We start from the raw sequence: 24,788 nt of genomic DNA on the forward strand, positions 1-24,788 counted from the left end.
GCGTGGCCTGAGCGCTGTGGGCGCGGCCTGAGGTGGAGCGAACGGAAGCACAGGCTCGGTTTCTGCCGGGTGGGCGTGGCTCACCGCGCGGGGGCGGCACCGCGCGGCGCGCGCATGCGCATAATGGGCGGGGCGGGCTCGGAGAGGGCGTGTCCTTTCCCCGCGCGCAGGCGCGGCAGGGGCGGGGGCGCGGCGCGGCGCATGCGCGGTGCGGGCGGCGGCGCGGGGGGACGCGGTGGCGCCGGGCCCGGCGCAGGCGGGGGCGGAGGCGCGAGCGGAGCATGAATGGGGCAAGATGGCGGATCATGTGCAGGTGAGCTCCGGCCGCAGCGCGGGGCTCGCCCGGGCCCGCCCGCCGCGCTCCCGGCGCCCCCGCGCCGCCCCCCGGCCCGCGCGGCCGAGCCCCGCACGGCCAGGCCCGGCCAGGCCCGGCGCGGCCCAGGCGCGCAGGCCGCGCTCGCTGCGGAGGTGGCGCCGCCAGCGCCGTGACCCCGTGGCCCTTCGGGTGTCCCCGTGTCCCCTCCGGGGGTCTCTCCGCTCCGCCGTGTCCTCGCCGTGTCCCCGTGGCCCTCCCGGTGTCCCCCCGGCTCCCGCTGCTCCGTGTGCCGCCGCCGCTCCCGGGGAGGGGATGTTTGGGAGAAGCTCGCTCCGATCCCGGTTTTCCTACGGGAAGCAGCAGCCGGGTGTGCGCTGTCACCCCCCGGGTGTGCACTGTCACCCCCCGGCCGTGCCGCTGTCACCCGGGACCGGGGGGGATCCGCTCGCTGATCCCAGGCTGGGATTCGCGTTCTCGTGCGGATCTTTGGCATTCCCGGCTGGGTTCCGTTCCTATTGCAGCCGGGTTCGCTTTCATTGTCAGCCAGGTTCGGTTCGTTTCCCAGCCCTGTTTGGGTTCCTATTCCAGCCATGTTCTGTTCCATTTCCAGCCAATTTCTGTTCAATTTCCAGCCCTGTTTGGGTTCCATTCCCGGCTGGGTTCTGTTCCATTTCCAGCCAGTTTCTGTTCAATTTCCAGCCCTGTTTGGGTTCCTATTCCAGCCGTGTTTGGGTTCTTTTCCCAGCCATGTTCTGCTCCTTTTCCAGGCCTTTTTGGGTTCCTTTCCCAACCAGCTTCCATTAATTTCCCAGCCCTGTTTGGGTTCCTATTCCAGACACGTTCTGTTCCATTCCAGCCCTGTTTGGGTTCCATTCCAGCCCTGTTTGGGTTCCATTCCCAGCCCTGTTTGGGTTCCTTTCCCAGTGGGTTCTGTTCCCTTTCCAGCCTTGCTGGGATCATTTCCCAGCCCTGTGAGCACTCTGAGCTGGGGAAGGTTTTCCATGGGTGTTCAGAGGGAATCCCAGAGCGCAGAAGTTCCTGGGGCAGGAAGCAGGAGGGAAAGCAGGGATGGAAGAGTTCCAGGGTGGAGTGGAGGGACAAAACCCCTGGGAAAGAACCCTAAAATCCCCAGGAAAGGGATCTAAACCCTCTGGGAAAGGGATCTGAACCCTCTGAGTGGGACCTAAACCCCTCAGGAAGGGAACTGAACTCTCTGAGTGGGCTCAGACCCCCTCTGAGGGAACCCAAACTCCTTTGAAAGTGTTCCTGAAGTCTCTGAGAGTGACCCTAAACCTTGTGAGAGTGACCCTAAACCCTCTGAGAGGGACCCCAGACCTTCTGGGAGTGACCCTAAACCCTCTGGGAGTGACCTCAAACCCTGTGAGAGTGACCCTAAACCTTCTGAGAGTGACCCATGCCCCATGAAAGGGACCCAGACTATCTGAGAGTGACTTCAAACCCTCTGAGAGGGACCCTAAACTCTTCAAAATTAACCCCAAACCCCCTGAAATTGGCTCTGAACCCCCTGACTTGACCCCAAACCCTCTGAAGTTGACCCCAGACTCCCAGGAATTGATCCCAGACTTCCAGAATTGATCCCAGACCCCCAGGAATTGGTCCCAGACCTCCAGGAATTGGTCCCAAACCCCCAGAAATGACTCCAAACCCCCAGGAATTGATCCCAGACCCCCAGAATTACCCCCAAGCCCCCCAGGAGCAGCCACTGCTTTGTCAGAGGCAGCAAAACCCCAAAGCCAGGCACAGCCAGGGGGGTTTTCCCAAAGATTTTGGGGAATTTGGGATCTGCACAAGGCCAAAACCTGGCATAAATAATTCCCAGGAGTTATTTCTTACCCCTGGAAGTTTGGGAGTGAATAAATCCTGGCAGGCACGAGGCTGAGCAGTTCATTAACTCGGGAATGAGGAATGGCTGGGATTTCACAGGGGAAAATTCCGATTTTTCCTTGGAATTCGGCTCCAAATTCGGGGTTTCCGTGTGAAATCTTGGGTTGGGTGAAGTGGAAATGGGGAAAGTCAAAGTGGAAATGGGAAAATCAAGGTGGAAATGGGAAAATCGAGGTGGAAATGGGAAAATTGAGCTGGAAATGGAAAAGCCAGGCCTGGAAATGGAAAAGTTGAGCTGGAAATGGGAAAGCCAGGCCTGGAAATGGGAAAAGCCAGGCTTGGAAATGGGAAAATCGAGGTGGAAATGGGAAAAGCCAGGCCTGGAAATGGGAAAAGTTGAGCTGGAAATGGGAAAGCCAGGCCTGGAAATGGGAAAAGCCAGGCCTGGAAATGGGAAAAGCCAGGCCTGGAAATGGAAAAATTGAGCTGGAAATGGAAAAACCAGGCCTGGAAATGGGAAAGCCAGGCCTGGAAATGGAAAAGCCAGGCCTGAGAATGGAAAAATTGAGCTGGAAATGGAAAAGCCAGGCCTGGAAATGGAAAAGCCAGGCCTGGAAATGGAAAAGACGGGTCTGGAAATGGAAAAACCAGGCCTGGAAATGGAAAAGCCAGGCCTGGAAATGGAAAAATCGAGGTGGAAATGGGAAAAGCCAGGCCTGGAAATGGAAAAGCCAGACCTGGAAATGGAAAAACCAGGCCTGGAAATGGAAAAGTTGAGCTGGAAATGGGAAAGCCAGGCCTGGAAATGGAAAAGTTGAGCTGGAAATGGGAAAGCCAGGCCTGGAAATGGGAAAAGCCAGGCTTGGAAATGGAAAAACCAGGCCTGGAAATGGAAAAGCCAGACCTGGAAAAGCCTGGCCTAGAGGGGCTGGGAAGGCCAAGCTCATCAGGGTTAAAGTTTAACCCAGAACTTTGGAAGCTGTTCCAAAAATTCCTTTTTTTTTTTTTGTAATGGATTTTTCCTGATGTGCTGGAGCCCAAAAAGAATTTTTACAGATTTTTCCTGGAGTGATGAAGCCCAAAAATATTTTTAATGGATTTTTTCCCTGGAGGGATGAAGCCCCCAAAAATTTTTATGGATTTTTCCTGGAGGGATGAAGCCCAAATCCATTTTTAAGAGATATTTTCCTGGAGTGAAGAAGCCCTGAGAAAAAATTCTGGATTTTTCCTGGAGTGATGAAACCTAAATCCAATTTTTTTTTTAATTTTTCCTGGAATGCTGAAGCCCAAATAAATCCCTGATGGATTTTTCCTGCTGTGAAGAATTCCCAACTCCTTTTTTTTTTTATGGATTTGTACCTGGAATGGTGAAACCCAAACCCTTTTTTTATGGATTTCTACCTGGTTTTTTCATCCCAAAAAAATCCCAAATTCTGGGAATCCCTTTGAGTTTTGGGGGGAATTTCACACTCAGAATTTTGGGATTTTCCAAATTTTTTTCTCCTTGGAGCAGAGTTTGGGGTGGGGAAATCATAAATCCCATTTTTTTTCCCCATTTGGAAGCAAAATTTTCCCAATTTTTCCTTTTTAATTCCACTTTTGGAATTGTTTTCCTAGAAGTGGAAATGGAATTTCCTGTCTGGGGTAATGATGGATTTGGGAAATCTTGGAAATGATTTTTAAAAGTGATCATTAAATAGTTTTAAATTTGGGATAATAGGAAAAGGAAAGGGAAGGAAAAAGGAAAAGGAGGAGTCACTACAACCCCTGCTGGCCCTGGATCCCCTTTTCCTGTGTTGATTCCCATATTTTTATGTATTTTCCCATGTTTTCCCATGCTGATTCCCATATTTTCCCATGTTTATTTTTCCCTGTTTCCCCACCTTTCCTTTCCCTGTTTTTTCCCGTATTTTTCCATGTTTTCTTTCCCTGTTTCCCACATTTATTGTTCGTGTTTCCCACGTTTGTTTCCCCTGATTCCCACATTTCCTCTCCCCATTTCCCATGTTTGTTTTCCCACATTTCCTTTCCCTGATTCCCATGTTTATTTTCCCATGTTATTTCCCACATTTATTTTCCCTGTTTCCCATGTTTGTTTTTCCATGTTTCCTTTCCCTATTTCCCATGTTATTTCCCTGTTTCCCACATTTATTTTCTCTGTTTTCCATGTTTATTTTCCCATGTTTATTTTCCCTGTTTCCCATGTTTCCTTTCCCTGTTTCATTTCCCTGTTTCCCATGTTTGTTTTTCCATATTTCCTTTCCCTGATTCCCACATTTTCTTTCCCTGTTTCCCCTGATTTCTTTCCCTGATTCCCATGTTTGTTTTTCCCACATTTCCCATGTTTATTTTCCCTGTTTCCCACATTTCCTTTCCCTGATTCCCATGTTTATTTTCCCATGTTTCCCATGTTATTTCCCTGTTTCCCACATTTATTTTCCCTGATTCCCACGTTCTCCCATGTTTCCTTTCCCTGTTTCATTTCCCTGTTTCCCATGTTTCATTTCCCTGTTTCCCATCATTTCTTTCCCTGTTTCCATGTATATTTTCCCTGTTTCCCACATTTGTTTCCCCTGATTCCCATGTTTACTTTCCTATGATTCTCATGTTTATTTCCCCTGTTTTCCATGTTTATTTTCCCATGTTTCCCATGTATATTTTCCCTGTTTCCCACGTTATTTCCCTGTCTCCCATGTTTATTTTCCCTGTTTCCTGTGTTTCCTTTCCCTGTTTCCCATTATCTCTTTCCCTGTTTCCCGTGTTTGTTTTTCCATGTTTCCTTTCCCTGTTTCCCATATTTACTTTCCCATATTTTCCACGTTTCCTTTCCCTGTTTCCACATTATTTACCCTGTTCCCATGTATATTTTCCCTGTTCCCACATGATTTCCCTGTTCCCATGTAATTTTCCCTGTTCCCATGTTTATTTTCCCTGTTCCCATGTTTATTTTCCCTGTTCCCATGTCATTTTCCCTGTTCCCATGTTTATTTTCCCTGTTCCCACATGATTTCCCTGTCCCTGCAGAGCCTGGCCCAGCTGGAGAACCTGTGCAAGCAGCTCTATGAGACCACGGACACGGCCACGCGCCTGCAGGCTGAGAAAGCCCTGGTGGAGTTCACCAACAGCCCTGAGTGTCTGAGCAAGTGCCAGCTGCTGCTGGAGAGAGGCAGTGTGAGTACAGCCAGAAAATATCCCAAACATCCCCTAAAACATGGAATCACCAACAGCCCTGAGTGTCTGAGCAAGTGCCAGCTGCTGCTGGAGAGGGGCAGTGTGAGTACAGCACTGATATTCCCAAAAATTCCCTAAAACATGGAATCACCAACAGCCCTGAGTGTCTGAGCAAATGCCAGCTGCTGCTGGAGTGGGGCAGTGTGAGTACAGACAGAAACATTCCCAAACATTCCCTAAAAAAATGGAATTGTACAGCCCTGAGTGTCTGAGCAGTGCCAGCTGCTGCTGGAGCAGGGCAGTGTGAGTAGACACCAGCATTCCCAAACATCCCCAGAAATTCCCTAAAAACATGGAATTGTACAGCCACAAGTGTTCCCTGAATTCCCTAAAAACATGGAATTGTACAGCCCTGAGTGTCTGAGCAATGCCAGCTGCTGCTGGAGAGGGGCAGTGTGAGTACAGACAGAAAATATCCCAAACATTCCCAAAAATTCCATAAAACATGGAATCACCAACAGCCCTGAGTGTCTGAGCAAGTGCCAGCTGCTGCTGGAGAGGGGCAGTGTGAGTACAGACACCAAAATTCCCTGAATTCCTTAAAAACATGGAATTGTACAGCCCAAACATCCCCTAAAAACATGGAATTGTACAGCCCAAAAATACCCCAAAATCCTGGAATCCCACAACCCAAAACCATGGAATCACCAACAGCCCTGAGTGTGAGCAGTGCCAGCTGCTGCTGGAGAGGAGCAGTGTGAGTACAGACAGAAAATACCCTAAACATTCCCAAACATCTCCTAAAAACATGGAATTGTACACCCAAAAATTCCATAAAAACATGGAATTGTACAGCCAAAAAACATGGGAATTAATAACAGCCCTGAGTGTCTGAGCAAGTGCCAGCTGCTGCTGGAGAGGGGCAGTGTGAGTACAGACAGAAAATATCCCAAACATTCCCAAAAATTCCATAAATCATGGAATCACCAACAGCCCTGAGCAAGTGCCAGCTGCTGCTGGAGAGGGGCACTGTGAGTACAGCACTAACATCCCCAAAAATCCCCTAAAAAATGGAATTACACAGCCACAAACAGCCCCTGAATTCCCTAAAAACCTGGAATTGTACAGCCCAAAAATTCCCCAAAATTCTGGAATTCCACAGCCCAAACTTTACCCAAATTCTCTAAAATCCTGGGCTTCCACATCCTAAAAACTCCCCAAAATCCTGGAATTCCTTTGGATTGGTAAATAACAAGTGGAGAGAAGCAGTGTGAGTACAGCACAAACATTCCCAAAAATTTCCAAAAACCGTGCAATTCCACAGCCCAAACATTCCCCAAAAACATGGAATTCCACAGCCACAAACAGCCCCTGAATTCCCAAAAAACCTGGAATTGTACAGCCCAAAAATACCTCAGCATTCCCTAAAAACATGGAATTCCACAGCCCAAAAATTCCCCAAAATCTTGAAATTCCACAGCCCAAAAATTCCCTAAAAACATGGAATTGTGCAGCCCAAAAATTCCCTAAAAACATGGAATTGTACAGCCCAAAAATTCCCCAAAAACATGGAATTGTACAGCCCAAAAATTCCCTAAAAACATGGATTTCCACATCCAAAACATGACCCAAAATCCTGGAATTCCACATCCCAAAAATTACCCCAAACTCCTGGAATTCCCATGGATTGATAAATAACAAGTGGAGAGAGGGAGTGTGAGTACAGCACAAACATTCCCAAAAAATCATCAAAAATTCCCCAAAATCATGAAATTCCACAGCCCAAACATTCCCAAAAATTCCTTAAAATCCTGGAATTTCCCAGCCCAAACATCCCCCAAAATTCCAGTAAATTCTGGCAAAATCCCTTTAAATTCCCATCAAATCCTGTAAAAACTTGAGGATTCATCCCAGAACTGCCACAATTTTTGGGATTAAAAATCCGTTTAAATTCCCATAAAATCCTGTAAAAACTTGGTGTTCTATCCCAGAACTGTCACAATTTTTGTGATAAAAAAATCCCTTTAAATTCCTATAAAAACTTGAGGATTCATCCCAGAACTGTTGCAAATTTTGGGATAAAAAAATCTCTTTAAATTCCCATAAAATCCTATAAAAACTTGATGTTCTATCCCAGAATTGTTGCAATTTTTGGGATTAAAAAAATCCCTTTAAATTCCCATAAAATCCTGTAAAAACCTAGGGATTCGTTCCAGAATTGTTGCATTTTGGGGATAAAAAATCCCTTTAAATTCCAAAAAAAATCCTATAAAAACTTGAGGTTTCATCCCAGAACTGCCACAATTTTTGTGATTAAAAATCCCTTTAAATTCCAAAAAAATCCTGTAAAAACTTGGGGATTCATCCCAGAATTGTTGCATTTTGGGGATAAAAAATCTCTTTAAATTCCCATAAAATCCTATAAAAACTTGATGTTTTATCCCAGAACTGCCACAGTTTTTGGGATTAAAAATCCCTTTAAATTCCCAAAAAATCCTATAAAAACTTGGGGATTCATCTCAGCTTTGTTGCAATTTTGGGATTAAAAATCCCTTTAAATTCCCATAAAGTCCTCTAAAAACTTGAGCTTTTATCCCAGAACTGCCGCAATTTTTGTGATCAAAAATCCCTTTAAATTCCTGTCAAATTCCCATAAATTCCTGTAAAAACTTGATGTTTTATCCCAGAATTGCCACAATTTTTGTGATAAAAAATCCCTTTAAATTCCCATCAAATCCTATAAAAACTTGATGTTTCACCCCAGAATTATTGCGATTTTTGGGATTAAAAAAATCCACTCTATTTTAATTTTTTAAATTTAATTCTCTGCCTGTTTTGCCAGTCCTCCTACTCGCAGCTGCTGGCAGCCACGTGCCTGACCAAGCTGGTGTCGCGCACCAACAACCCCCTGCCGCTGGAGCAGCGCGTGGACATCCGTGAGTCTGGGGGTGGGAAAATGCTGGGGGTTGGGATCAGAAATCCTGGGAATTAATGGCAAAAATTCATGGGGATTAATGCCAAAAATTGTGGGGATTGGGATCTAAAATCGTGGGGATTGGGATCTAAAATCGTGGGGATTAATGACAAAAAATAATGGGGATTGTGTCCCAAAATCATGGAGATTCTGCCCAAAAATCGTGGGGATTGGGACACAAAATCATGGGAATTGGGACCAAAATCATGGGCATTCTGCCCAAAAATCCTGGGAGTTGGGACCCAAAATACTGGGGAGTGGGACCAAAAATCCTGGGGATTGTGTCCCAAAAATCATGGGGAATCTGCCCAAAAATCGTGGGGATTGTGTCCCAAAAATAATGGGAATTAATGCCCAAAATCATGGCAATTCTGCCCAAAAATCATGGGAATTGGGACCCAAATCATGGGGATTGGGACCCAAAAATCCTGGGAATTAATGGCAAAAGTCCTGGGAATTTATGCCAAAAATCCTGGGAATTGGGACCCAAATCTTGGGAATTGTGACCCAAAATCCAGGGAATTTTACCCAAAAATCCTGGGAACTGTGTCCAAAAATCCTGGGAATTGGGAGTGGGGACTGGAATGTCACTGGGATTTGGGACTGGGGACTGGAATGTCACTGGGATTTGGGATTTGGGATTGGAATGTCACTGGGATTTGGGATTTGGGATTGGAATGTCACTGGGATTTGGGACTGGGGACTGGAATGTCACTGGGATTTGGGATTTGGGATTGGAATGTCACTGGGATTTGGGATTTGGGATTGGAATGTCACTGGGATTTGGGATTTGGGATTGGAATGTCACTGGGATTTGGGATCCAAGCCTTTCCCAGGGCTAATTTCAACCCTTTCCCTGATTTATGCCAGGACTAAATCCAACCCTTTCCCATATTAATTCCTGGTCTAAATCCAGCCCTCTCTCAGGTTTAATCCAGGACTAAATCCAACCCATTTCTGGATTAATTCCAGTTCTAAATCCGACCTTTCCCAGAGTTAAATCCAACCCTTTCCCAAATCTATTCCAGGTCTAAATCCAACCCTTTCCCAGACTAATTCCTGATCTAAATCCAACCCTTTTCCAGATTAATTCCTGAACTAAATGCATTGCTTTCCCAGGTCTAAACCCAACACTTTCCCAGATTAATCCCAGTTCTAAACCCAACTGTTTCGCAGGTTTATCCCAGTTCTAAACCCAACTCTTTTCCAGACTAATCCCAGTTCTAAACCCAACCCTTTCCCAGGTTTAATCCAGTTCTAAACCCAACCCTTTCCCAGGTTTATCCCAGTTCTAAACCCAACCCTTTTCCAGATTAATTCGAGTTCTAAATCCAGCCCTTTTCCAGATTAATTCCAGTTCTAAACCCAACCCTTTCCCAGATTAATCCCAGTTCTAAACCCAGCCCTTTCCCAGATTAATTCCAGTTCTAAATCCAGCCCTTTTCCAGGTTTAATCCAGTTCTAAACCCAACCCTTTCCCAGGTTAATCCCAGTTCTAAACCCAGCCCTTTCCCAACACCCCAAATTCCCGAACAACCCCCAACATTTCCCTCTCATCCCAGCATTTCCTCCTCCTTCCACCCCAGATCTCCTTCTCCAGCTGGGATTTGTGTCCAGCTCCACCTTTCCCTTCCCATTTTTTCATTTCCCCAGGGAATTACGTGCTCAACTACCTGGCCACGCGGCCCAAGCTGGCGACGTTCGTGACGCAGGCGCTGATCCAGCTCTACGCCAGGATCACCAAGCTGGGCTGGTTCGACTGCCAGAAGGACGAGTACGTCTTCAGGAACGTCATCAACGACGTCACCAGGTTCCTGCAGGTCAGATCCCCCCCAGAATTCCTGGGAATTACCAAAATCTGGGAATTTTTGGGTGGTGTGGAGGAGTTTGGGGGTCTCTTTTCGGTTGGGGCTTCCCAAGATGAAGAGCTCCTGAAAAATTCTGGGATCAGGGAATGGTTTCAGGGAACAGGGATTTTGTTCCTGGATGTTCCCAGCTTTTCAGCAGGTTCCTGCAGGTCAGATCCTCCCCAGAATTCCTGGGAATCACCAAAATCTGGGAATTTTTGGGTGGTTTGAAGGAGTTTGGGGTCTCTCGTGTTGGGGATTTCAGCTGGGGATTCCCAGGGTGAAGAGGTCCTGAAAAATTCTGGGATTTTGTTCCTGGATAATCTCACCTTTTTACCAGGTTCCTGCAGGTCAGATCCCCCCCAGAATTCCTGGCAATCACCAAAATCTGGGAATTTTCAGGTGGTTCGAAGGAGTTTGGGGTCTGTTTTCAGTTGGGGCTTCCCTGGGGGAAACAGATCCTGAAAAATTCTGGGAGCAGGGAATTTATTTCAGGGAGCAAAAAATTGTTCCTGAATAATCCCATATTTTGGATCCTTCTTTTCCCAATTCCCCATGGATGGATTTTTTTCCATGGATGGGTGGAAAATTCAGGATTTTTTTCCTTTTTTTTTTCCCATTTCCATCCATGGAAATTACATTTCTTATTTAGCTCCTTAAAAATTTCTGGGAATTGTTCCTGGATGCTCCCAGATTTTGGATCCACTTTTTCCAAACTCAAATCCACCCCGTGGATATTCCTGGAATTTTTTTTAACTTCCTCCATCCATTCTTTCAAATCAAATCAACCTCCCCAAAAAACTCAATTTTTTAAAAAGTTTTTTTGTTTATTTTTTAAAAATTTTAGTAAGGATTTAATAGTAATTTTGTAAATTTTAATAAAGATTTAATAATAAATTTTATTTTTTTTAAATTTTAATAAGGATTTAATAAGAAATTTTAATTTTTTTTTATTTTAATAGGGATTATTAAATCCTTTCTGGCCAATTTTTCCAATTTTAAAAAAACATTAAAAAAACGATTTTTTTGCCCAACCCAAGCTGTGCCTTTGCCTCCCCAGGACAGTGTCGAGCACTGCATCATAGGAGTGACAATCCTGTCCCAATTAACCAATGAGATTAATCAAGTAAGTGCTCCAGCCTTCCTCAGTGAAGTAAGTGTCCCATTTTCTCCTTCATTTTGTCGTGTCCTGCCTTCTCTGGGGGTTGTTTGGAGTGGTTCTGGCTGGGGGGATTTTTGGGATTTTTTTTGGATTTTATTTTTTTTGGGGGGGATTTGAGGTTTTTTGGGATTTTTCCAGATTTTTTGGGTTTTTTTTTTTCAGATTTTTTGGGGAGTTTATTGGAATTTTGGGGTTTTTTTTTTCTGATTTTTTGGGGGTTTTTGGGATTTTTTGGGGGGTTTTTTCAGATTTTTTGGGGGGGTTTTTCGGATTTTTTGGAGTTTTTTTGAGGTTTTTTTCAGATTTTTTGATAAACTGGGGATGAATTGGGAATAAATTGGGAATAAATTAGGAATGAATTGGAAATAAATTGGGAATGAATTGGGAATTAATTGGGAATAAATTGGGAATAAATTGAGACTAAATTTGGAATGAATTTGGAATAGATTTGGAATAAATTGGGAATGGATTGAGACTAAATTTGGAATGAATTTGGAATGGATTTGGAATAAATTGGGAATGGATTGGGAATAAACTGGGGATGCCCCCAGGGCTGGATTCACCCTGGCAGGGCTGGGGAGGCTCCTCGGGCTCCTGCTGCTCCTGCTGGCAGGGGCTGAGCCCGATGTCTGTCCTGTGTCTGTCCCTCTGTCCCTCTGTCCCTTCTGTCCCTGTCCCTCTGTCCTCCTGTCCCTGTCCCCCTGTCCCTCTGTCCCTGTCCCTCTGTCTGTCCCTCTGTCCCTCTGTCTGTCCCTCTGTCCCCCTGTCTGTCCCTCTGTCTGTCCCCCTGTCTGTCCCTCTGTCTGTCCCTCTGTCCCTCTGTCTGTCCCCCTGTCTGTCCCCCTGTCTGTCCCCCTGTCCCTGTCCCTCTGTCTGTCCCTTCTGTCCCTGTCCCTCTGTCCCTGTCCCTCTGTCCCTGTCCCCTCTGTACCTCTGTCTGTCCCTTCTGTCCCTGTCCCTCTGTCCCTGTCCCTCTGTCCCTGTCCCTCTGTCCCTCTGTTCCTGTCCCCTCTGTCTGTCCCTCTGTCCCTGTCCCCTCTGTACCTCTGTCTGTCCCTCTGTCCCTCTGTCTGTCCCCGTGTCTGTCCCTCTGTCTGTCCCCCTGTCTGTCCCTTCTGTCCCTGTCCCTCTGTCCCTGTGTCTGTCCCCCTGTCTGTCCCCCTGTCTGTCCCTTCTGTCCCTGTCCCTCTGTCCCTGTCCCCCTGTCTGTCCCTCTGTCCCTGTCCCTCTGTCCCTCTGTCTGTCCCCTGTCCCCAGGCTGACTCCAGCCACCCCCTGACCAAGCACCGCAAGATCGCCTCGTCCTTCCGCGACTCCTCGCTCTTCGACATCTTCACCCTGTCCTGCAGCCTGCTCAAACAGGTCAGCAGGGGGATGGGGGAGAGGGAATTCTGGGGGTGGGAGGGAAAATTTGGGATTTTGGGAGGGAATATTTGGGAGGTGGGAATGAAAACTTGGGGTTTGGGAGTGAAAATTTGGGGGTTGGGAATGGAAATTTGGGATTTTGGGAACGAAACCTCAGGTTTGGGAATGGAAATTTGGGATTTTGGGAATGAAATTTGGGATTTTGGAATGAAACCTCAAGGGGTGGAGTTGGTAGGGGGACTACAGGATTTCTGTCAGACAAAAAAGAGAATTTGTGTGTAAGGAGAATTCCAGGATTTCCTGGATCCTTTAATCCCTCAATCCTGTGCAGCTCAGGGAGGAAAATGGGAATGCTGCCTGTTATTCCTAAAATGGAAAAACTCTGAAATCCCATTTCCAACCCACACCTGGAATTTTCACACCAGATTTAAATACTGCCTGTTACTCCTAAAATGGAAAACTCCACAATCCCATTTCCAACCCACACCTGGAATTTTTACACCAGATTAAAATGCTGCCATTACTCCTAAACTGGAAAAACTCTGCAATCCCATTTCCAACCCACACCTGGAATTTTTACACCAGATTTAAATACTGCCTGTTACTCCTAAAATGGAAAACTCCACAATCCCATTTCCAAATCACACCTGGAATTTTTACACCAGATTAAAATGCTGCCTGTTACTCCTAAAATGGAAAACTCCACAATCCCATTTCCACTCCACACCTGGAGTTTTTACACCAGATTAAAATGCTGCCATTACTCCTAAACTGGAAAAACTCTGCAATCCCATTTCCAAATCACACCTGGAATTTTTACACCAGATTAAAATATTTCCTGTTATTTCTAAGATGGAAAAACTCCACAATCCCATTTCTACCCCACACCTGATATTTTTACACCAGATTAAAATGCTCCCATTACTCCTAAACTGGAAAAATTCAGAAATTTCCACCCCACACCTGCCGCTCCCTCCCTCCCCTAAAACCCTTCCTCTCCTCACTCCCCCATGAACAATTTTCCCCCTTTTTCCCCTTCCCAAATTCCATTTTTGCTGCAGGCTTCAGGCAAGAACCTGAACCTGAATGATGAGAGCCAGCACGGGCTGCTGATGCAGCTGCTCAAGCTCACCCACAACTGCCTGAACTTCGACTTCATCGGCACCTCCACGGACGAGTCCTCGGACGACCTGTGCACGGTGCAGATCCCCACCAGCTGGAGATCAGGTCAGCCTGAGGGGCTGCAGAGTGTCAACATCTTGGGGTTTTATAAATGAACACCAGGAGTGCAAAGCCAGAGGTTAAACTCGGTTCTAAACTCACCTCGTGCGTTTTTGCAGGATTTTTGTTTGATTTTAAATGTCATTTTCCCATCCGGACCTTAACGTCTCGTTCCAACAACCAGGAAAAAAAGGATTTAAAAAAAAAAAAATAGAGAGTAATTTAGCACTTTTTTCCCAGCTGGAAAATTCTCAGATCCTGTGGTTTTCATAAATAAAGCCCAGGAGTGCAAAGCCAGAGGTTAAACTCGGTTCTAAACTCACCTCGTGTATTTTTGTGCGATTTTTCGATTTTTCTTGGTTTTTGAAACCCCTTTTTGTCTTTCAGGCTTGTTCCAACAACCAGGAAAAAAAGGATTTAAAAAAAAAAATTAGGGAATAATTTAGCACGTTTTTCCCAGCTGGAAAATTCTCAGATCCTGTGGTTTTCATAAATAAACCCCAGGAGTGCAAAGCCAGAGGTTAAACTCGGTCCTAAACTCACCTTGTTCATTTTTGCGTGATTTTTCTTGGTTTTTGAAACCCCTTTTTGTCTTTCAGGCTTGTTCCAACAACCAGGAAAAAAAGGATTTAAAAAAAAAAATTAGGGAGTAATTTAGCACGTTTTTCCCAGCTGGAAAATTCTCAGATCCTGAGGTTTTCATAAATAAACCCCAGGAGTGCAAAGCCAGAGGTTAAACTTGGTCCTAAACTCACCTCGTTCATTTTTGCGTGATTTTTCTTGGTTTTTGAAACCCCTTTTTGTCTTTCAGGCTTGTTCCAACAACCAGGAAAAGTGGATTTTAAAAAAAAATTAGGGAATGATTGGCACCTTCTTCCCAGCTGCAAAATTCTCAAATCCTGTGATTTCCCATAAATAATTTCTAGGAGAGAATTTGTGTTAAAAACACAAAATCCTGGCAGGAATTTGCTTTGCTGTGCCAAATCCCTGATAAAGTAAGAATGAAATTCTCTTTTCTCTTGCAGCATTCTTGGATTCTTCCACCCTTCAGTTGTTTTTTGATCTTTATCATTCCATCCCTCCCTCGTTTTCTCCTCTGGTAAGTCCTGCCTTTATTTTTTATTTTATTTTTTATTTTCCTTTGTTTCAGGGAATCTCTGAGGGTTCAGCTTGTGCTGAGAGGTTGGAAGGTTTGGGAGAACAAAAAGTTGGATTCGTTCTTCTGGAAAAATGAAAATTTGGATAAGCTATTCTGGAAAAAACAAAAATATTGATTATTTTTTTCTAGAAAAACAAAAATTTGGATTTTTTTTCTGGAAAAATTTTTTGTTCAATGCCCTTTTAGCCATTTATCTAATTAACAATTCCCCTAATTAAAGCTCAGGGAAAACAAGGCAGGGAGGGAAGGAGGAATTTCAGGAGCAATTTCTCTGTGGAAATTTCACTTTTTCTGGTGGCTAATCCTGAATTTGGAGACTGAAATATTCAGGAGAAATTTTCAGAGAGCTTTTCCAACCTCTGCAATTCCAGAATTTTAGGATTTTGGGGAATTTTAGGGATTTTTTCCTCTTCCTTTGCGTGCTGTGATTTCTTTTTCTGCCACAGCCTGGGCTGGCACTTAGAGCTCTGAGTGAGGATCAGAAATTGGGTTCTGGCCAAACTTGGAGAGCTTTTCCAACCTCTGCTATTCCATCATTTTGGGATTTTGGGGATTTTGGTGATTTTGGGGAATTTTGGGGATTTTTTCCTCTTCCTTTGGGTGCTGCGATTTCTTTTTCCGCCGCAGACACCAAGGAACTGTCTGGTCCTTACAGCAGCACCAAACCTCCATCCCTGCTGGTACCATGAGTGGGAAATATCTTCATTTCCTGGTTTTCACCCCAATTTTGGGGTTAATTCCTGCTTTTCCTGGCAGGTTCTGTCGTGCTTGGTGCAGATCGCCTCCGTGCGCCGCTCGCTGTTCAACAACGCCGAGCGCGCCAAGTTCCTGTCCCACCTGGTGGATGGAGTGAAACGGATCCTGGAGAACCCCCAGGTGAGTGCTGCAGCTGGGGATGGAGCCTCTGGGAAAAAATGGGGGAATCCAGGACCTCCCTATGGATGATTCCAGACCCTGGCAGGGGGTTTAGGAACCTTGGCACAGAGCCCAGAACCCCTGTGCCTTGGATTTCAACCCCTGGGAAAAATCACCACCCTTACATGAAGAATTACAAGTCACAAAAATTAAGCAGAGTATAAATTAGATTATTATAAGGTGAAAAAGTAGGTTTTTAAGGTTGTTTATAATAAGGGTCTGGGGTCAGGATGGAGGAACCTGGACGTGTTCTGTCCTTCTTTCTCCTTCTTCCTGCATCCATCTTTTGGGTGATGTTGGCACTTTTGGATTGGTTTAGAGCAGAACCAGACTGTGCAATATAATATGATCCCAGCCTGGGATTGTTCCTGCAGGAGCAATTTTTCCACTGGAAGAGAATTTAAGGACTGGAAACATCCCTGGAAATACCCAAAACCCAGGAAATGTGGGAACTGCTGACCTGGTTTAATGGGATTGGTTGGGATTGTTCTCTGAGCTCTCTCCAACTCTGAGATGATCCATCCAAGATGGGTGAGGGACAGCAGAGCTGCTCCTGATTCCCCCTCCTGGCTTTGTCCCCTCAGAGTTTGTCAGACCCCAACAATTACCACGAGTTCTGCCGGCTGCTGGCGCGGTTGAAAAGCAATTACCAGCTGGGAGAGCTGGTGAAGGTGGAGAACTACCCCGAGGTGATCCGGCTCATCGCCAACTTCACCGTCACCAGCCTGCAGGTACAGCTTCCCTTTTCCTTTTCCTTTCCTTTTTCCTTTTTCCTTTTTCCTTTTTCCTTTTTCCTTTTTCCCCTTTCCTTTCCTTTCCTTTCCTTTCCTTTCCTTTCCTTTCCTTTCCTTTCCTTTCCTTTCCTTTCCTTTCCTTTCCTTTCCTTTCCTTTCCTTTCCTTTCCTTTCCTTTCCTTTCCTTTCCTTTCCTTTCCTTTCCTTTCCTTTCCTTTCCTTTCCTTTCCTTTCCTTTCCTTTCCTTTCCTTTCCTTTCCTTTCCTTTCCTTTCCTTTCCTTTCCTTTCCTTTCCTTTCCTTTCCTTTCCTTTCCTTTCCTTTCCTTCCCTTCCCTTCCCTTCCCTTCCCTTCCCTTCCCTTCCCTTCCCTTCCCTTCCCTTCCCTTCCCTTCCCTTCCCTTCCCTTCCCTTCCCTTCCCTTCCCTTCCCTTCCCTTCCCTTTCCCTTTCCCTTTCCCTTTCCCTTTCCTTTCCTCTTTCCTCTTTCCTTTTTCCTCTTTCCTTTTCGTTTTGTTTTTCATCTCTTTGCCCTCTGGAAGTTCTGAAAATTCACTCCCAACAGTGTGCTCTGAAATTCCTGGTTAATTTGACCGCCAGACCAATGGAAAGTGGAGGGAACTGAGCTTTAAATGCATTCCAACCCAAAATCTATGGGAAAAACTTTCATCAAATCACACAAATCCTGATTGCCTGCTTTGTTTTCCTTCTTTTTTCCCTCTTGATGTTCTGGGAATTCACCCCCAACAGTGTGCTCAGAAATTCCTGGGTAATTTGGCAACTAGGCCAGTGCAAGGTGCAACAAACTGAGCTTTGAACCCCTTCCAGGCCAAATTCTGTGGGAAAAACTCAAACCAAACCCCACAAATCCTGACTCCCTGCCTTGTTTCCCATCTCTTTTTCCCCTAAAACACTGGGAATTCTCTCCCAACAGTGGTCCTGGTTAATTGGACAACCAGGCCAGTGCAAGGTGGAAAGAACTGAACTCTAAAGCCGTTCTAGGCCAAATTCTGTGGGAAGACCTCAAACCAAACCTCACAAATCCTGACTCTCTGCCTTGTTTTCCATCTCTTTTTCCCCAAAGCACTGGGAATTCGCCCCCAACAGCGTGCACTACCTGCTGAGCCTGTGGCAGCGCCTGGCCGCCTCGGTGCCCTACGTCAAGGCCACGGAGCCGCACATGCTGGAGACGTACACGCCCGAGGTGACCAAGGCCTACATCACCTCCCGCCTGGAGTCCGTGCACATCATCCTCAGGTGAGCCCTGGCATCCTCCTGGCTAAAAAATTGGGGAAAAAGTGAGAAAAGTGGAGTTGTTCCTTGTTTAGGTTGATTGGGTAACCAGGCCGGGAATGGTGGGAAGGTGGAGGGAGCTGGGATTTAAATATGTTCCAGGCCAAATTCTGTGGGAAAAACTCAAATCAAACAGCACAAATCTTAAGTCCTTGCTTTGTTTTCTGTCTCTTTTCCCTCTGGAAATTGCTTCAAAAAGTGTGCTCTGAAATTCCTGGGTAATTTGGCAACCAGGCCAGTGGAAGGTGCAACAAGCTGAGTTTGAAACTCCTTCCAGGCCAAATTCTGTGGGAAAAACTTAAATCAAACAACACAAATCCTGACTCCTTGGCTTGTTTTCCTTATCTTTTCCCTCTGGAAGTTCTGGGAATTTCCTGCCTACTGTGTGCCCTGAAATTCCTGGGTAATTTGGCAAGCAGTGAAAGGAACTGAGCTAAACTGGATTTATTTGGGGGAAGAATGGATTCATTTGGGAGCAAACAGATTTATATGGGATAAATGGATTTACGTGGGGAGAAAAATTATTTATTTTGTGGGGAAATGGATTTATTTTGGATGAAAAGGATTTATTTGGGAGAGAATTGATTTATTTTGGGGGAAGTGTTGCTCTTCCCAACCCAAAGCGTTTCGGAATGCTGTGAATTCCAATTCTGCAGCTCCCAGAGCAGGGATTGCTGGCACTCACTGCTCCATTTTCCACATCCTTGTCCCAGGGATGGCCTGGAGGACCCTCTGGAGGACACGGGGCTGGTGCAGCAGCAGCTGGACCAGCTCTCCACCATCGGGCGCTGCGAGTACGAGAAGACGTGTGCGCTGCTGGTGCAGCTCTTCGACCAGGCTGCCCAGTCCTACCAGGAGCTGCTGCAGAGCGCCAGCGCCAGCCCCATGGACGTGGCTGTGCAGGAAGGTCAGTGAGTCCCATCAGTCCCATCCCAAATCCCAAAAATCCCATCCCAAATCCCATCCCAGAGTGCCAATGCCAGCCCCATGGACGTGGCTGTGCAGGAAGGTCAGTGAGTCCCATCAGTCCCATCCCAAATCCCAAAAATCCCATCCCAAATCCCATCCCAGAGTGCCAATGCCAGCCCCATGGACGTGGCTGTGCAGGAAGGTCAGTGAGTCCCATCAGTCCCATCCCAAATCCCATCAATCCCATCCCAAATCCCAAAAATCCCATCCCAAATCCCATCAATCCCATCCCAAATCCCATCCCAGAGCGCCAGCGCCAGCCCCATGGACGTGGCTGTGCAGGAAGGTCAGTGAGTCCCATCAGTCCCATCCCAAATCCCATCAATCCCATCCCAAATCCCAAAAATCCCATCCCAAATCCCATCAGTCCCATCCCAAATCCCAAAAATCCCATCCCAAATCCCATCCCAGAGTACCAATGCCAGCCCCATGGACGTGGCCATGCAGGAAGGTCGGTGAATCCCATCAATCCCATCCCAAATCCCAAAAATCCCATCCCAAATCCCATCAATCTCATCCCATGGATCCCATGAAACCCGTGTGTCCCCAAGGTGCCTGACGTGGCTGGTTTACATCATCGGCATCATCCCATCAATCCCATCAATGCCATGGATCCCATCAATCCCATCAATCCCATAATCCCACCAAATCCCCATATTTCCGTAGGAGGCCTGATGAGGCTGGTGTGCATCATTGGCACCATCCCATCAGTCCCATGGATCCCATCAATCCCATCAATCCCATCCCATCAATCCCATGGATCCCATCAATCCCATGGATCCCATCAATCCCATCAATCCCATCAATCCCATGGAATCCATCTGTCCCATGGACCCCATTGATCCCATGAATGCCATCAATCCCATCCCATCAATCCCATGGATCCCATCAATCCCATCAGTCCCATGGATGCCATGGATCCCATAATCCCATGGATCCCGTTCCATCAATCCCATGGATCCCATCAATCCCATGGATCCCATCCCATCAATCCCATCAATCCCATGGATCCCATCAATCCCATCAATCCAATGGAATCCATCTGTCCCATGGATCCCATTGATCCCATGAATGCCATCAATCCCATCCCATCAATCCCATGGATCCCATCAATCCCATCCCATCCCATCAATCCCATGGATCCCATCAATCCCATCCTGTCAGACCCATGGATCCCATGGATCCCATCCCATCAATCCCATGGATCCCATGGATCCCATAAACCCCCAATCCTGTGTCCCCAGGGCGCCTGACGTGGCTGGTGTACATCATTGACGCCATCCCATCAATCCCATGGATCCCATTCCATCAATCCCATCAATCCCAAGGATCCCATCAATCTCATAAATCCCACCAATCCCATGGATCCCATAAACCCCCAATCCCGTGTTCCCAGGGCGGCTGACGTGGCTGGTGTACATCATCGGCGCCGTCCCATCAATCCCATCCCATCAATCCCATCGATCCCATGGATCCCATCAATCCCATCCCATCAATGCCATGGATCCCATGGATCCCATCAATCCCATGGATCCCATAAACCCCCCAATCCCATCACTCCCGTGTTCCCAGGGCGGCTGACGTGGCTGGTGTACATCATCGGCGCGGTCATCGGCGGCCGCGTGTCGTTTGCCAGCACGGACGAGCAGGACGCCATGGACGGGGAGCTGGTGTGCAGGTGAGCTCCTCCTCAGCCCGGAATTCCCGGGAAATCTGGGAATGGAAAACCAGGAATGGCTCAGGAGGGGTAGAGAGGGGCAGGGAAATGGGAATCAGTTATGGGAAATGCTGGGAATTCCTGGGAATATTGGGAATTATTTGGAATATTGGGAATTATTGGGAATATTGGGAATTCCTGGGAATATTGGCCTGAGGAATATTGGGAATTCCTGGGAATATTGGGAATTCCTGGGAATATTGGTCTTGGAAATATTGGGAATTCCTGGGAATATTGGGCTTGGGAATATTGGGAATTACTGGGAATATTGGGAATTACTGGGAATACTGGTTTTGGGAATATTGGGAATTACTGGGAATATTTGGTTTGGGAATACTGGGAATTATTGGGAATATTTGGCTTGGGAAAATTGGAAATGATTAGGAGTATTTGACTCGGGAATACTTGGAATTATTCAGAATATTTGCTGGGAAGCACTGGGAATTATTGGGAATTCTTGGGAATATTGGACATGGAAATATTGGAAGTTATTGGGAATATCTGCCTTGGGAATATCAGGAATTCTTGGGAATATCAGATTCAGGAATATTGGGAATTACTGGGAATATTGGGTTGGAAATACTGGGAGTTACCAGGAATATTTGACTTGGAAATATTGGAAATTACTGGGAATATTTGATTTGGGAGTTATTGGGAATATCAGATTCAAGAATATTAGGAATTCTAGGGACTATTTGGCTTGGGAATATTGAAAATTATTGGGAATATTGGACTCAGGAATACTTGTAATTATTCAGAATATTGGGCTTGAAAATATTGGGAATTCTTGGGAATATTTGGTTTGGAAATACGGGGAATTCCAGAGAATACTTGATTTGGGAATATCAGGAATTACTGGGAATATTTGATTCAGAAATATTGGGAATCATTGGGAATATTTGACTTGGAAATACTGGGAATTTTTTGGAATTATTTGGCTTGGAAATATTGGGAATATTTAACTTGGAAATATTTTGAAATATTGAGAATTACTGGAATTGGAAATATTGGGAATCATTTGGAATTTTCTCTCCTTTTCTTTCATTTCCCTCCCTCCTTTTCCCCCCTTTTTTCCCCCTTTTCTCCCCATTTTTCCCACTATTTTCCCAATTTTCCCCCTTTTCTCCCCCATTTCCCCATTTTCCCATTTTTCCCCATCCTTCCCCCCGGCAGGGTGCTGCAGCTGATGAACCTGACGGACTCGCGCCTGGCGCAGGCGGGCAATGAGAAGCTGGAGCTGGCCATGCTCAGCTTCTTCGAGCAGTTCCGCAAGATCTACATCGGGGACCAGGTGCAGAAATCCTCCAAGGTACGGCCGGGACAGCACCTGGGACAGCACCTGGAACAGCTGGAACAGCAGCTGGAACAGCTGGAATAACAGCTGGAATAGCACCTGGAACAGCTGGAATAACAGCTGGAATAACAGCTGGAATAGCACCTAGAACACCCAGAATTCCGGGGCGCTCCTGGCAATATTGGCCTTGAGAATATTGGGAATTATTGGGAATATTTCACTTGGCAATATTGAGAATATTGGAAATTATTGGGAATATTTGACTTGGGAATATGAGGAATTGTTGGGAATATTGGGAATTGCTGGGAATATTGGCCTTGGGAATTACTGGGAATATTTGACTTGGGAATATTGGGAATATCAGATTCAGGAATATTGGGAATTCTTGGGAATGTTGGGTTTGAGAATATTGGAAATTATTGGGAATATTTGACCTTGGAATATGAGGAATTATTGGGAATATTGGGAATTGCTGGGAATATTTGCCTTGGGAATTACTGGGAATATTTGACTTGGGAATATTGGGAATATCAGATTCAGGAATATTGGGAATTCTTGGGACTATTTGACTTGGAAATATTGGGAATTCTAGGGAATATTAGGCTTGGGAATATTGGGAATTACTGGGAATATTTGCCTTGTGAATATTGGAAATTACTGGGAATATTTGGTTTGGGAACATCAGGAATTATTGGGAATATTGGCTTTGGGAATATCAGGAATTACTGGGAATATTTGACTTGGGAATATTGGGAATATCAGATTCAGGATTATTGGGAATTCTAGGGAATATTGGGTTTGAGAATATTGGAAATTGCTGGGAATATTTGGTTTGGGAATATCAGGAATTACTGGGAATATTTGCTTTGAAAATAATGGGAATTATTGGGAATATTTGACTTGGGAACATTGGGAATTACTGGGAATATTGGGATTGGAAATATTGGGAATTACTGGGAATATTGGGCTTGGGAATATTGGGAATTACTGGGAATAGTGGTCTTGGGAATATTGGGAATTACTGGGAATATTGGGATTGGAAATAATGGGAATTATTGGAAATATTGGCCTTGGGAATTATTGGGAATATCAGATTCAGGAATATTGGGAATTCTTGGGAATGTTGGGCTTGGGAATATTGGGAATTATTTGGAATATTGGTCTTGGGAATTACTGGGAATATCAGATTCAGGAATATTGGGAATTCTTGGGAATATTGGGAAAAATGGGGGGGGAAAAATCCCAAATAAAGGAGGAAAAATCCCAAATAAAAGAGGAAAAATCCCAAATAAAAAGAAGAAAAATCCCCCCCAAAATCAGAATTCAGATCCTTTAGCTCAGCCCAAACATCCCATGGGGAAATCCCGGGGGTCAGAGCGGAATTTTTGGGATAATTCCCGGATTTCCTGGCGGGTTTAGAGCGGTTTTTTCCCCTGATTTTGGGTTTTTTTGGCAGCTGTACCGGAGGCTCTCCGAGGTGCTGGGGCTGAACGACGAGACCATGGTGCTGAGCGTCTTCATTGGCAAGATGTGAGTGGGGAAAGTTCCGGAAATTCCGGGGATTTCGGGAATTCCCGGCGGGGAAACAGAGCTCAGGGGGGTTGGGAATTGGGGGGGATCCAGGGGGGAGCAGGGTTAGGGAGGGCACCACAATTCCATCAGAATTCCACGGGAATTCCACAGGTTGTACAAAAATTCCAGAGAAATTCACAAAAAATTTCATTAAAAATTTGCCTAAATGCCAAAAAATCCGCACAGAATTCCACACAAAATTCCACAGAAATTCACAAAAAATTCCATCCAAATTCCACACAAAATTCCACCAAATGCCTCAGAAATTCACAAAAAATTCCATTTAAAAATCTGCCTAAATGCCAAAAATTCCACACAAATTCCACACAGATTCCACACAGATTCCACACAGAATTCCACAGAAGTTCACAAAATGTTCCATCCAAATTCCACAAAAATTCCAACAAATTCCACAGAAATGCACAAAAAATTCCACCCAAATTCCACCAAATTCCACACAAATTCCACAAAAATTCCGCAAAAATTCCACCAAATTCCTGAGAAATTAACAAAAAAATCCACCCAAATTCCACAAAAATTCCACACAAAATTCCACAGAAATGCACAAAAAATTCCATTTAAAAATCTGCCTAAATGCCAAAGAATCCACACAAATTCCACACAGATTCCACCAAAAATTCCCCACATTCATCCCAAAATTTCACTGAAATTCTACGCATTCCACACAAATTCCACAAAGAAATTTCCACTCAAATTCCACAAATCCCACAACAGCTTCACCAAAACAAATTTCACCAATTCCACCAAAATTTTAAAAAAAATCCACCAAAAATTCCACAAATCCCTCAAAACTCCACCAAAATCCATTTTATCATTTTGTAATCCATTTAATCAATTTTAAATCAATTTTCTCCATTATTTTATTCATTTTTATCCATTATTTAACCCCCAGAATTCCAGCTGATCCCCAACACCCCCAATCCCAATTTCCCCAAACACAACCCTGATGTTTTTTATTCCCATTTTTCTGCCTCGTGCTGTCTGGGAGAACAAAAACCTGAAAAAATCCCACCAGAATTCCTTGGAAAATTCCAGAAAATCCCAGAAAATTCTCTCTGCTCCTGTTTTTCCTCCCCAGCATCACCAACCTGAAGTACTGGGGTCGCTGCGAGCCGATCACCTCCAAGACTCTGCAGCTGCTCAACGACCTCTCCATTGGATATCCTTTTGGGAAGGGCTCCCAAAATTCCTGGGAAAAGGGAAAATCATCCCAGAC

At 45.5% G+C, this 24,788-nt stretch overlaps 1 protein-coding gene across 2 annotated transcripts in view; it reads left to right on the forward strand.

Moving 5' to 3' along the window:
- The first annotated feature begins 226 nt into the window (after positions 1 to 226).
- The window catches only part of XPO7 (exportin 7), a 36,532-nt gene continuing 11,970 nt past the window's right edge, over positions 227 to 24,788 (forward strand). Inside the window, exons 1-16 of one of the 2 annotated variants that reach the window (XM_033081352.2) lie at positions 227 to 313; positions 5,186 to 5,332; positions 8,175 to 8,268; positions 9,960 to 10,126; positions 11,214 to 11,306; positions 12,573 to 12,677; positions 13,742 to 13,907; positions 14,927 to 15,000; positions 15,817 to 15,936; positions 16,560 to 16,706; positions 17,791 to 17,963; positions 18,713 to 18,906; positions 20,541 to 20,646; positions 21,859 to 21,994; positions 23,436 to 23,509; positions 24,651 to 24,731. In XM_033081352.2, coding sequence (XP_032937243.1) covers positions 296 to 313; positions 5,186 to 5,332; positions 8,175 to 8,268; positions 9,960 to 10,126; positions 11,214 to 11,306; positions 12,573 to 12,677; positions 13,742 to 13,907; positions 14,927 to 15,000; positions 15,817 to 15,936; positions 16,560 to 16,706; positions 17,791 to 17,963; positions 18,713 to 18,906; positions 20,541 to 20,646; positions 21,859 to 21,994; positions 23,436 to 23,509; positions 24,651 to 24,731 — 1,895 coding nt within the window. In that variant the 5' untranslated portion in view covers positions 227 to 295. The remainder of the gene's footprint in view (positions 314 to 5,185; positions 5,333 to 8,174; positions 8,269 to 9,959; positions 10,127 to 11,213; positions 11,307 to 12,572; positions 12,678 to 13,741; positions 13,908 to 14,926; positions 15,001 to 15,816; positions 15,937 to 16,559; positions 16,707 to 17,790; positions 17,964 to 18,712; positions 18,907 to 20,540; positions 20,647 to 21,858; positions 21,995 to 23,435; positions 23,510 to 24,650; positions 24,732 to 24,788) is intronic. The other variant, XM_033081353.2, reaches the window with a different exon arrangement.

The sequence above is a fragment of the Catharus ustulatus genome, chromosome 27, assembly GCF_009819885.2.
Source record: "Catharus ustulatus isolate bCatUst1 chromosome 27, bCatUst1.pri.v2, whole genome shotgun sequence".
NCBI classification, from domain to species: Eukaryota; Metazoa; Chordata; class Aves; order Passeriformes; family Turdidae; genus Catharus; species Catharus ustulatus.